At 35.6% G+C, this 12,892-nt stretch overlaps 3 protein-coding genes across 9 annotated transcripts; all 3 read left to right on the top strand.

Annotated features, from left to right (window-relative positions):
• Positions 1–73: 73 nt before the first annotated feature.
• On the top strand, positions 74–3,813 carry LOC129570488 (zinc phosphodiesterase ELAC protein 2-like). The gene is made up of 6 exons (XM_055450122.1): positions 74–905; positions 1,127–1,328; positions 1,822–1,899; positions 2,077–2,409; positions 2,641–2,944; positions 3,062–3,813. Exons 1-6 carry the CDS (start codon positions 173–175, stop codon positions 3,602–3,604), a joined length of 2,193 nt encoding a protein of 730 aa, XP_055306097.1. The 5' UTR covers positions 74–172; the 3' UTR covers positions 3,605–3,813.
• A 609-nt stretch (positions 3,814–4,422) lies between these two features.
• On the top strand, positions 4,423–6,683 carry LOC129570489 (uncharacterized). 2 transcript variants are annotated; one of them, XM_055450125.1, is made up of 2 exons: positions 4,423–4,727; positions 4,957–6,683. In XM_055450125.1, the coding sequence occupies exon 2, from the start codon at positions 4,978–4,980 to the stop codon at positions 6,109–6,111; it is 1,134 nt and encodes a 377-aa protein (XP_055306100.1). In that variant the 5' UTR covers positions 4,423–4,727; positions 4,957–4,977; the 3' UTR covers positions 6,112–6,683. The 2 variants fall into 2 exon arrangements, with proteins under 2 accessions (XP_055306100.1, XP_055306099.1); XM_055450124.1 differs by having other exon boundaries at positions 4,423–4,847.
• A 393-nt stretch (positions 6,684–7,076) lies between these two features.
• Positions 7,077–11,982, top strand: LOC129570485 (protein spartin). Of its 6 annotated transcripts, none has more exons than XM_055450116.1 (6): positions 7,077–7,229; positions 7,867–7,971; positions 9,236–10,296; positions 10,380–10,699; positions 10,812–11,109; positions 11,454–11,982. In XM_055450116.1, the coding sequence occupies exons 3-6, from the start codon at positions 9,273–9,275 to the stop codon at positions 11,528–11,530; spliced, it is 1,719 nt and encodes a 572-aa protein (XP_055306091.1). In that variant the 5' UTR covers positions 7,077–7,229; positions 7,867–7,971; positions 9,236–9,272; the 3' UTR covers positions 11,531–11,982. The 6 variants fall into 6 exon arrangements, with proteins under 6 accessions (XP_055306091.1, XP_055306090.1, XP_055306086.1 ...); XM_055450115.1 differs by having other exon boundaries at positions 7,080–7,775; XM_055450113.1 differs by lacking the exon at positions 7,077–7,229 and adding an exon at positions 7,337–7,615.
• The last annotated feature ends 910 nt before the right edge of the window (positions 11,983–12,892 follow it).

The raw sequence follows: 12,892 nt of genomic DNA, 5'->3' as shown, positions 1-12,892 counted from the left end.
GTTTTATCGTCGTTCCACTGTGTCTGTAGAACAGTTTGACAGTTGTTGAAATTCAGCGATTGCCATTCAGCGCACGTGTGTGTGAAACGTCAAAACATGAGCTGTCACATTTGTCTAGTCCAAACCACAATATTTGTTGTGTTTATAATAGCCAAAAAATAATGTGAAAGCGATGTTTTGCCTGAGAAAACTAAATTGTTGTTCAAAATGTTTGAAATCCTCACAAATCATAGTTCGAACATTGCAAGTGTCCAATCGCAAAAAGTACGTAAAACCACAAAGAGAGTCAACGCAACATGGGACAAGAGCTCATTTGCAAGTGTTGGGATCAGGTGCGCCGAGTCAGCCGGCATCAGTGTATCTCCACTGTGTGGACAAACGATATTTATTCAATTGCGGTGAAGGGATTGGGCGCATGAGCCAACTGGTTGGACTATCCTTAGCAAAGATTTCACATGCTTTTTTCACGCAATCCAAATGGGGGTGTATTGGTGGCGTAACGAGTGTGATGTTTTCGACTGTTGCTAGCACCGGCTTTCCACCAACATTCAATGGCCCAAATAATTTGCAGAAAATTTTCCAGCGAATGTCCTTCCTATCGGTCATTGGAGGCATTTTTAAACATCGCTTCACTGATCAATTGTTCAAAAATGAACGATTCGAAGACAACAAAATCGTCATTGAACCAGTGGAATTGAAACATCTCAAAGATACGGCCATTATTTATGTGTGCAAATTGAAAGCATGCCCAGGAAGGTTTTCGTTGAAAAAATCACTGCAGAAAAATGTTCCCGCTCATTTGGTGGCAAATCTGTTTCGCGGAGAAGATGTCACGCTTGAAGATGGCTCAGTGGTTACCAAAGCAGATGTGATGAATCAGGATTGGCCTGATTTGTATTTCATAGGTGGGTTTTATTTAGATGGAAAAAAAATGTTCATTCAAAAATGTTCTACTTTCAATTGGGTTGCGTCCTTCGCAATTTAAAATAGCCCATTTTATTAGGTTATCCGCCACTATTGACTCCTATTTCAAAAATAATTAATGGAATTTTTTCCATGGAAAATTTTTCATGAGAATTTTTGTCATACGAATTTTTTTTAAATTGTGTTTTCTCTTTCGAATCAGTGGTTGATATACCAAATAAAGGATTTCTCAAGGAATTGGCGATCAATGCAAAATTGAAAAGTCAACTGGAAAAGATTAAAGCAACGGGAGTTGAGGTCATCGTTCATTTTACGCCAAGCAAAGTTTTCAATACTATGCGCTATCAAGATTTTATTGAACGTGTCAACCCGAAGAGGAATTTAATCGTTAATGATAGCAACAAGTGAGTTATGAAATTACACTTCTTTCATACAGCTTCAATCTTTTTTCTCTTGAATGATTTTTTTCAGCCCATATTTCTATTGATTGCCCACAGGGAAGAATGGTTTAGATTTTTTGTATTATGGATTTTTTTTCTCGTAAAAATAATCCAAATTTAGGATTTCTAAAACAAAATTTATTTTCTTCTATTCACATTTTGTCTTAGATATCTTAATTTTGCATTATTTTCACGAGAAAAAATCCATTGCACCAAAAATCTCAACTATTCTTCCCTGTGTGTGGCTCTGAAACGATATTTTCTGATGATAAGATCATTTTTTTTGGTAGACCGTTATACCATGGCTCATCTTAGATGACATTCCCTTTTCTAATAAATAATAATAAAATATGATTTAAATTTTCTTCTGATTTGTCTTGAAAAATCTTGGCAATAAGCCAATTTTCTGTGCAAATAAAAAATGTCAACATTATTTATCAATATTGTTTAACCGTAGAGACGATTCCGTGAAGAGTGTCCACATGTTACAAACTAGACTGAACAAAATTGACCCAAAAATACATCCTTTGCTAAGGTTAGTTGATATATGAAAATTTATAAAAAAAAATTCCAAACAGGAAAAAGAGTGCTGACAATATTCAAAAAAAATTAAAAATGTGAATACTGCTTTCAAAGAAATACGAAAATTCAAATTTTTTGTATTTGTTTTTTCATTTTTATTTTTGTCCTATCCATTTTCTCTGTTTTTTAGCACAAAATTGGATATCAACCCCAGAATATTCGATCCATCTGATGAATCGTCCGATAAATATGGAAAAATTCCAATGCTTTATTCGAAATACATATTGCGTGGAGAGCCAAAGGAAGACGTTGAACTAGAAACATCAAGCGACGAGGAATCGTCTGATTTTGAAGAAATCTTGAAAGACTTGAACGAATCACCTAAAGATGCTCTTCCACTGTGCACACAAGAGGTACCCATAAAATTGAAAGATGAGAAGTTTCCACGGATTTTATTCCTGGGCACCGGTGCAGCCGACTCGTATGCGCTGCGCAATTCATCGGGTACTTTAGTGCATTTAACGTAAGTTGAATTTCGAGAGTAAAAATCCAGTAGATAATGGTGAATAGACTTACAGTTAATGAATGATCATAATTAATTTTTTGTCCTGAAAATTGAATTTAGTCAATGCATAATGGGTGCACCGAAAATATTTCAGTCCAAATACATTGAACTTTACTGAGACTTTAGAAAATTATTTTAAAAATTGAAAAAAAAACGCATGATTTTGCTTCGTTTTTTTTTTCACTTCAGACCGGACCATTCAATTCTATTAGACTGTGGAACGGCAACTTGTTCTCAAATAAATCGCTACTATGGTGACGAAGCGCCCGAAATCTATCGACGATTGAAGGCAGTGTATGTGTCGCATATGCATCTGGACCATCATATTGGATTGCCCGAGTTATTCCGATGGCGTGCAATACATCTACCGACGGATCGGCAACCATTACGTATATTCTGCCCGCTGGACGATTTGAAATCATGGCTCTTATTTTATGCAAATCACGTCGATCCGATTCATTTTGATATGAAATTCATCGATAATGATATTTTGGTATGGTGCATGTTCTTCTTGTAGCTTGATCCCAATCTAATGAAGCCTTTGAACTAAAATTGATTTAGAATTTCTCCCAAAAATCGCATTGAGATTTTCTTCATTATTTTTTTCCAGATAAAAGACCAGCTTAATCTCCACGAACGATTATATTTGAATATCGAATCAATGCGAACTTGTCCAACGGATCATTACAGAAAGTCTTATGCGCTGGCATTAGAATTCTCTTACAGAAACGGCACGGATATGGGGAGATTCAAGTTGGCTTACAGCGGAGATATTGGATCTAGTGATGAATTTGTGAAATTAGGACAGAATAGCGATTTGTTAATCCACGAGGGAACCTTCCAGAGTGAATTAAAAGACTATGCCGATAGGCATCGTCATTCGACCATTGCCATGGCATTGGAACAAAGTCGAAAGATGCAATCGAAACACACGATACTGACACATTTCAGCAGTCGATATCATATCATTCCGTATATTGAAGGGGAACTCGATGCCAACACTGGTATTGCATTCGATTATATGGAAGTTACACCAGACGATTTTCCAAGACTTAGCTCATTGTATGCGAAGTATAAAGAGAATTTCCCGTCCGCTGCTGAACAACTTGAACGCAAAACTTTCAATTACCTATCTAAGAGTGAATGGGAATGATGGCTGAATCATCACATGGATCATGCTTGTATGGAATCTTGCTTGTAATATAGGTATGTGGATAGAAGCTCGAATAAATTGATCAATTTAACGATGCAGAACGCTTTTTTAGATGCTAGAAAAGGTGAAGAAGTGTTTTTACTTTAGAGAAATTTTGTTTCATTGAGTTCATGTAACAAAGGATGTAATAAAATGTTTTTTGTTATGGATTCAGTCGTTTTTTTTCTTCTGAATTTTCACATCCAATTTCAGCCAAGTGATCAAAGGAATGTTGACTCTTTTTTTTTAAGAAGAAGAATTGGCAGAAAAATTGAAGTTTTCGAAAGAAGAATTTTCCATTTATGTATAAAATGAATGTTTATTGAACCGATGTTAATGTATTAACAATTTTTTTACTTCTCAAGATAACTATGTTTTTTTGAAATCGTGTGAATGCATCAAAATGTATTTTCAATGAACAGTGTAAAAATTGTGGAAGATAAGTCATCTTGTCACAGATCGAAAAAGTTTTTCTCCATATATTGTGGAGAATAATACCCAAGAATGTTTTTGATACTGATTTTGTACCATTTTCAGTGAAAATCACCATACAAATATTTTCGCCTCGCTATTTTTTTCTCTCAAAAAACGAATTTTCCTTTAAATTACTTGATTTTTTGTATAAAATTAAAAATAATAAATATTTGTCCAAATCTAGACGAATCTGAAAAATATTGTGCGAATGCCTGTTTCGAAAATAAGCATATGCACGCAAATTAATTGCAAATCAAGTCAATCCGAAATCAACAGCGACGGCAATTGTGAATCACCGCGAATGACATTTAGAAATGGTCTCCAAACGAAATGGTCACATCTACAAAGCTGTGCGGCTCGCTAATTATTTCGCAACAGCGCTAACAAAGGTCCTATCGTTGTATACTACATTTTGATTCCGCCATTTTTGCACGCGGTGAATTTCATCATATCAAGCAATTTGGATCATTGCATTTATTCCAAGCTAAAACTCATTCAATCAAAGTTTTTTTCGATAGAATCGTTGAAATTCTCTACCAAAAATAACCAAAACCAACAATTTGGACAGCGAATCATTGATTATCGCGATTATTGTGTAATTTTCCAAAAGGTTAGTGAGATTTTGTTGTTGTAGTCTGTAACATACGCAAACAAATTGCAAGGAGTTCTATCATTTCCATCGAACAATTATATAAATCAGCCAAAAGTATTGCTAATGAGTTTATTCTCGGTATTTTCTTTGATTCCTTTTTACTTTTGAATGAAAAATTTCTCTCTTTTCCCGTCCAACTTCCCTTGTATTGTGTGGTGTTATACATAACATTCTCCTTTTTGAACAGAAGCTGATTGAAGCCATCGAAATGAGCTCACAAATCAAAAAACAGAACCAGAAACGTGAAAATGACGAAGACAGCAGCGAACAAAACAAGCGACAGAAGATTGAAGTACCGGAAGAAGAGGCTGATGCAACCACCAAGCTTACTGATGTTGTCGACGACTGCCTCGTTCACATTTTCAAGCATTTAATGCTCCGCGATCTCATCAATCTTGCCGATACATGCACACGATTCCAGCCAGCTGCCGAGTCGACATTTGAAGCCAAGTGCAGAGGAAAGAAAATAAAGATTCGACTTGACCATAATTCAAATCGAATGCAGCCAGTCAAGTTACTCGATAATGCCACAATCGAAATCTCCGATTTGTCGAGCGCTTTGAAAGTGTTGCGTCACTTTGGCAGCATGATCCCTAAGCTTTCCATCTATTTCCATGATAAAAACATGGACCGGAATGCTGAAGTGGCCCGATATATGAATGAATTTTGTGCTAATTCCTTGATCGACATCGAAATGATTGATGCTACAAAACAAGTGGTAGCAAATTGGACAAAGCCATTCGCAAACGCCGAGTCCATCCATCTTTGGCGGTCCAATTTGGGTGACTTAAACGCATGGTTCCCGAAAATACGTCGTTTGAAAATCTTCGCTACTGCTCGTGAATATGGGTGCGAAAAAGAGGGTGTTACCGATATATTACGTCTAAATCAAAATCTGCAAAAACTAAGAATCGGTGGTTCTGTCTTCGATATAAAGTGTTTGGAAAATGTGAGCGGATATCTTCAGTCCATCAGAATACTCGACCTTTCATGTTATGACGGATTTTTTAATCTGGAAGGACGTTCAATCCACTTCAAAAGTGTCAAAGAACTCTACATCTGGAATTATGTAAATCCGGTGCCGAAGATTCCATTGTCATTCGATCAACTGGAAAAAATTCAATTCACAGTGAGAAAATTGGACCTGAACGACAACTTCAAACGTTTCGTCCGACAAAATCCATTGTTGAAAACATTGAAAATCTTCTTTGAAGAATCTGCAGGCAACACTGTTTCGATTGAGCAAATAAAATTGGATCTCGCTGCAGAGTTTGAAGGTGTAGCTGTTGATTTGAAACAACGTCATTCTGGTCTAAAGGAAATAAAATTCGTACCGATTTAAAGTAAAATGTCAATTAAAATAATTTACTGTTCAGTATTCATTATTCAGGGATATCCCTGAACGATTTATTTGTTTCTTCTGACCAAAAAAAACAAGACCGCAGAGCTTCGCTTCGCTCCGCTCTGCGTTCTTGAGATTTTAGTTACTTAATCTATTTTGTTGTTTCACAACAAACTATTTTTTGGCGCACTACATGAAATGTATTTCATCAAAGTAACTTTGAAGTAATATATAACAAACAAATAAAATGTGTGATAAAATATAGTTTGGAAAAATAAAAAAATTGTTTGTCAATCTTTTATGTATATATGAAGTGTTATATATTAAATCTTCATTAGTGCACCGGTTTTAAATCAAATAAAGAATATGAGCATATAATTCAAATTCACCAACATTTGTTTGAGTAGTCAAACTTGACCGAGAAAAAAAATAAGCAGATTAGTAGCCCTACATTTCATGTAGTGCTAAAAATTCACCACAGATCTATAAAATGTAATTGTTTATTGATTTGTTTCAAATAAATGTTTCATTGGATTTAAACCGCAAAAAACATCAATGGTATAAATCCGCCATAGTTATCTTTATTTTAATTTTCCAGCCCTTACTAAATTCAGTTCAATTTAGGAAAAAAAAATTACAAAAGCAAGATCCAAAAGAGAACTCTTATGAAGTTTTGAGAATAGACGCGTTAATTATTTCGTTGCCTGACATTTGGTCAATTTTGCATCAATTTGCAACACTTTCTATTTCCAGAAACGACTTTTATATATTCTAAGGTCATTTGTCTGGGTAAACTCTTCGAAACGAAACGTTGAACGAAACATCATCTAAATTTGCAGAAAAAAACGAACATTTTCCCAATAAAACTAGTTTTCCACAAACAAAATACCCATTTTCTATGGATATTTTAACGACCAAAATTCAAAATGTTATTCGCTGAAAAGTGAGGTTATGTCAACCACTTTGACACTTTTGACTAGAGTGTCAAACATACGAACACTTCAAAACAATTGAGTGGTTAATTTTCAGCGTATTTTCTGTGGAAAAAAGTTCATGTATCACATTTTCTTTAGTCTAACATGAGATTGGTGCAATTTTTTTACAGTTTCCTCATAAAAGTGAGTGAAACCCAGTCAAACTTATCGGCATTAAATAAAAAAACGAACGAATTCCCAGCGAAATAGTTGGTTTTTGTACAAATCACATACTGTCAAAACATCGCACTAAAAGAAGTTATCGTCTGAGTTCATATCATGTGTGTGAATACTCCGGTTAATGTTTTTTAACAAAATGTTGTCCATATTTGTCTAGTAAAATTTGGATAAAAAAAATAGTGACGAAACTAAAATTTTCTTTCCGAATTTCCTGAATCCAAATCCACTTTGAATTAAGTATTCCAAAACATGTTGCAATCATAAAATGTGACCATGTATTCATTTTGTTGAATCAACCGATGCATTAACCGCGATGAGCAAGCCAATCAAAGCAATTAGGAATTAATCAAGTATTTGCGTAGTCATTTTTAGATTGAACGATTCCGTTTTTATCAATGAATCATTGTTGATTTACTGAAACTAAGCCATTTTTAAGAAGAACAAAATCTCAGACACAATTCATCACATACAGTTTGCAGACGGGGGAACTAATCCAACCAAAAACAAACAGTACTCATACATACACATACATCAGATTGACCGTAGCGTTAAGCATGACAGCAACTATAAATATCATTCAATTCATGTTTTTCCCTTTCAGTTGGACGGTTGAAGCGCTACCGTGTGGATTCATTAATTTGTTTGCGGCGAAACTTACTTTTCGTCTACGGTGCTTTGTCGACAGATTTGTGATAACGAGTGTAATGTAAGTGGAGAAAAAATGATTTTTTTTTATTCTTACTTCTAGTGGCTTGTGTCGTTCGTAATGGTCTAATCAGATTCAGAAAGCAATTTTCCACCTCGTTTCATTAATATATATTAGATTAATTTATAATTGGTGGCTCTTTGGTCATTCGATTTATGAACTATTCCACGACAATTCTCAAGTCAGTTCGTGTTTTTTGGCTTTAACAAGACAAAAATGTATTCGTTATAACGGTATTTCGACACTTTATTCATGCCAACAGAATATTGACTTTCGATATTCTCGAAACTTCATTCAATGGAATTTGATTCAAAAGTCAATTGTCATTGACCTTGACAGACCTCGATGATTCTTACAGTCATTTGCGATTCTTGCTTATTTGCGGATTTTGTAGTTTATTGTTGATTACTCAGTGTAATTAATTTAGATTTTTTCAAATTAAAATGAACTCTGTACGATGTGAAGCAACTTTTGGTTTATGCTTTAAGCAACGTGACGTGTTGCCCATTTTAAAATGTAAACAATACGAAATATGCGGTTGAATTATGAAATTGTCGGTACTTTGAATGCGTTGACATAGCACAAAATGAACGAAAATGACAGTTTTTTTGTTCAAATTCACTTTTTTCGCGATTTTTTTTCCAAGATAATTTTTTTCAAGACTCATTTTATTTGTTTCTTCTTTCTTCCCTCTTTTTACGTCTTTTCAAAAGAAGCATTTAACGCATTATTTGTTTGAAATCAAAAAAAAAAAATTCAGTGTCAGTAGAAGAAAAGTTAAAATTTGCAACGTGTTGAACTGTAAAATAAAAGAAAAAAACCTGTTTTTCGCTCAAAAATTGACCATGCTCATTGTATATCAAACACTTTGATCTAATGATAACCTTTTTTTAATATCCGTTCATCGCAGTCAAAACAACGTGTCTTAACTGTCGATTGACCGCTATAAATCGTCCGATTTTATTCAAAGCAGAATTGTTGACAACAATTTTTGGCTAGCGTTTCCTTACGTGCATTTTTCAGCTATTCCAAAGTTAATAAACGTATATCAAAAACCGCACGGTCTTTGTTACGGTTTGAATAAGAAAATTTTCTCGAAATTGGGTTAACGTTGTTCAAGTTTGAATTTTTTTTTATTTTAAAATTGAAAGTCGTAAGAGAAATTTAAAATGGACCATTTTAAATGGCAATAGCTATTGAAATTCCAAAATACTGTCCAAAACGAACATATTTCAAAAGTAAAGCAAATCTCTTTTATTTCCAGTTAGTCTGTGATTCTTCATCAAAATCCTCCCAAAAAAATGGAACTCGAATGGAAGGAAACGTACGATATTCTAAAGCGAAAGCAAGATGAAGTGACAAAAACGTTGGATTTGGCCAAACAGAAAGAGGAGGAAGGCAATCGTGAATTGGCATTGATCAACTATAAATTGGGAATAACATTGATTGATGAGGCACTAGCGACACCAGTGGCACTTCCCGATGATCCGGATGATGTTGATGAAACATGGCATTTGGGTTTGAAAATTGTAAAGGTGCTGAAGCGTACGAGAGGTGAAGTGATGCATCGTATAGCCATCCTATCTCCGTCGTCCAGTGAATCGGGCCCACGAGCCCAAGGAATAGCATCATCCGATTCCAATCGAGCAACGACACGACCACGAACATTCATGGAATTGGCTGAAGCGCTGCAAAGTTTCGAATATGATTACACCGACACAAAAAATTTGCCCAGTGTTTTAGAGCTGTTGTTCTCGTGCAAAGGTGTCAAATTGTATCATATAAATGAGAATGGTGAAGTAACCACCGCTGATGAAGCGTCAATTTTGCGAATTGTTCGCTTGGATCAAGATCTCACACAGAATTTGGATGCTACTTATTTTATGCAAATCATTCGGTCGTCTGCGGCCGAAGAAATTCAACGCGAAGACGGTATGGAAGATGATGAGGTCGAGTTAGACAATTCGATTGAAGATGATGAGGATTTTGATGAGAAGCCATCAGCGAAGAAAGTCCGTGAAAATATACCAACAAAGCCAACCGACTCATCGCTCATTTATCCGTTGATACCTGGTGTTTCGCCATGCTTCCGAACTGAATATGGTGCTTTCATTTTTCCCGACATTCAGTCCGAAGTTCAAGGTGCTGCTATTGGATTGGTTGTTCCAAAATCGGCCGACGAAATTGTTCTGGAGATTTTGGAGGCAATTTTACATGGAATCGTTCGACAAATAGAAGAAGAGGAAGAAGAAGAGGGTGAAGAAGGTGAAAAGAAACGAGAACGACGCTATGCAAGCGAGCGCATCTCAGACAATATCGTTCAAGGTGGGTAGATAGATTCACTTGATTGTGTCCGGATTCCTTCGGTTTGATTTATCTTTTATTCACGATATGCTTCTCGGTTCAAGGTGCTTGTTTCATATCAAATGGACTGGTCAAAGGTACGGAACAACTTGGCAAATTGGTATCGTATACAACGCCGTATATGATTTCTAAAATGAATGGTGCTCCAGTGAATGCGCCACCAATATCAAACAAAGTGGTTAATGGGATCGAGATGGCCAAATCGGCCACGGGAATTGCAGTTGGTGTAACGAGTTATGTAGCTGGGAAGGTTGGCAGTGCAACTGTGGCTCTCGGCAAGTTTCTCGCTCCACACGTGCATGCTCAAGGTTCAAAGCTGTTGTCCAAATCCATGGGCTATAGCACTGATGACGCCAAAGATAAGGTTTGTATTGAATTGAGATTGTTTTTTTCTCATTTTTGACACTAAAAACTACTATGTCGATTTGAAATGTCCTTTAAGTACAAATTTCCATTGAAACATGTTCATTTTTCAGATGAGTGGTGTTCTGACCGTTGCTGCTGGTGCTGTTGAAGGCTTCGGAACGGTTTACAATGGCCTTGAGAAATCAGCTGGAATTTTGGGAAAAAATCTGAGCGAAAACTCAGTCAAAATCGTTGAACATAAGTATGGTCCACAAGCGGGAAATCTCGCACAGGGCACATTTGACACCGTAGGAAATATGATTAACTTGTCACAGAACATGAGTTTGATCACACCAAAAGGATTGGCCAAGAAAACGATGAAGGGAACCGGCAAAGCTATTATCGCCGATTTTAAACCACAGATTCCAAGTAGGTTTTTTGGTCAAAAATATTTGTACCTTTCAATCCATTTTGACTGTTTTTTCCAAATGAACATTGTCCATCGCTTAGGGATCTATTTCCAAGCCGCTCTTTTTGCAATCGAGTACCTACAAAATTACGTCTGGCAATTTCTTAAGTTAAAAAATTGACATTTTATGAGTGACCTTTCTATTCCCACCGATTGGAACTCATTCAATCGAATTTTTTATTCTGAGTTTTTCATTCAATTTTCAATCGATTTTTGTTCTAATTTCAATCATTGGTCAATGATCAATGGACATTGGAACCCAAGACTGTTTAATCTAATAAAAACCGTTCTTTTCCCATTTCAGAAACCAACTATGCTCCGGCTGGCTCTTTGTATCCGGATCTGACGGAATTTTCTAAGAAATTGGCTCAATCCAATTGAACATGGTGCTGAATGTGAACTATGGTTTTGTCAATTCCAGAAGTATGGTCTTGCCAATGCCTATACTTTGTATTTTTAAGGGAATATCTTTGTTAATATGGACGATCTGGGCCAAAAATATCATTAATTTATGCATGTTTTTTTGTTTTTATAAAATAGAAACGATAAGTTCGAACTGAAAGATTCATTGTTGGTTTAAAAGTGTTAGAGGAGCCTATTGGCAAAGGCGAAATTTTTTAGTTTGAAAAAGCAACCTTTCTATTGAAATAGAACATTGGACGCAACGAAACATGAGCAAAACAGCCAAATGCTTGTGATTTTATGCAACCAAAATTAATTTTGCTGTCCAAAAAGATCAAAATAAATGTGTGCTTTCTATTTTAAATAGAATAGTCTGATGTAGTCACTTCTAGCAGTCACGAATAAATAATATTTTTATATTCAATATTGAACTCGAATTGGTTTTTTTATTTGCTCGGATGGATTGTAGATTTTTGTGCTCGGATAGATGGCGCTGCGACATAACTGTCCTGCAAACAAAGTGATCCGAAAATGTTGACAAAGATATCATTCGAATGTCCCTATTCTTAACTGCGTAAGGGAATTTGGCTGTTCAATTTCAATGGAAATTCTAAACGATGCTGGCTCACTATGGGATCCCAATAGCAAGTCTGTTCCAGAAACTGCCTGGTCTAGACATTGCCTAGATCGTAATCTCAAACAAATCTCCTAGTAGATTCTTAATCAGACGAGTTTCATTCCAAAACCACGCAGTTTGCAGTCGTCAGTGTCGCCTAGTCACATGCTGTGACCCACGACAACAGAGCAAATCAAATGAACTTCCTTATTTTTTTTCTATTCAAGTCATGACTCAGCCTGAAGAAACCAAAAATAAAAAATTCGGCGAGAAGCCTATATAAATGGCCAATTTCAATTTATCGTTACAGAGTGGCTATAAATTAATAATAAAAGGGTTTTTTTACACAACAAATTAAAACGGTGACAAAACACTGTTCAATTAACGTAAGAACCACGATAAGTGTCTAACTTTGCTTTGATTAACGTTTCAGCACAAAATTCGTTGAGTGCATTTAGTAGTAAAAGTTCTAGTTCGTCCTCAATCGTAGCGAGTCGGAATTTCTTAATCACGTGACCAAAACAGCGTAAAAATTGAAGTGAAGTTTTCAAATCTCCGAATATGAGTTGTTCTATATATTCCTTAATAGATCGACCATTTTGTCTCTCTACGTTTCGAAAAAAATATGTTCTTCTCGCCATACTTTCGAATGTAAACAAACTCGGCCGTTTTACATTTCACACATTTTTATCACAAAATTAACAGACTTTTACTTTGGCTCATTT

This window comes from Sitodiplosis mosellana, unplaced genomic scaffold, assembly GCF_009176505.1.
Source record: "Sitodiplosis mosellana isolate CC-2019 unplaced genomic scaffold, AAFC_SMos_1.0 Smas_scaffold_60, whole genome shotgun sequence".
Classification (NCBI taxonomy): Eukaryota; Metazoa; Arthropoda; class Insecta; order Diptera; family Cecidomyiidae; genus Sitodiplosis; species Sitodiplosis mosellana.
The sequence above is the reverse complement of the archived record's forward strand: the minus strand, read 5'-3'. Positions and strand labels throughout refer to the sequence as shown.

Bases quoted from the DNA above. Each gene is read 5' to 3' on its own strand.
- LOC129570488 (XM_055450122.1), top strand. From the start codon at position 173: ATGTTTTGCCTGAGAAAACTAAATTGTTGTTCAAAATGTTTGAAATCC. The intron at 906-1,126 runs GTGGGTTTTATT...CTTTCGAATCAG, and splicing joins GCCTGATTTGTATTTCATAG to TGGTTGATATACCAAATAAA. The intron at 2,410-2,640 runs GTAAGTTGAATT...TTTTCACTTCAG, and splicing joins GGTACTTTAGTGCATTTAAC to ACCGGACCATTCAATTCTAT.
- LOC129570485 (XM_055450111.1), top strand. From the start codon at position 9,273: ATGGAACTCGAATGGAAGGAAACGTACGATATTCTAAAGCGAAAGCAA. The intron at 10,297-10,379 runs GTGGGTAGATAG...TCTCGGTTCAAG, and splicing joins CTCAGACAATATCGTTCAAG to GTGCTTGTTTCATATCAAAT. The intron at 10,700-10,811 runs GTTTGTATTGAA...TTCATTTTTCAG, and splicing joins CTGATGACGCCAAAGATAAG to ATGAGTGGTGTTCTGACCGT.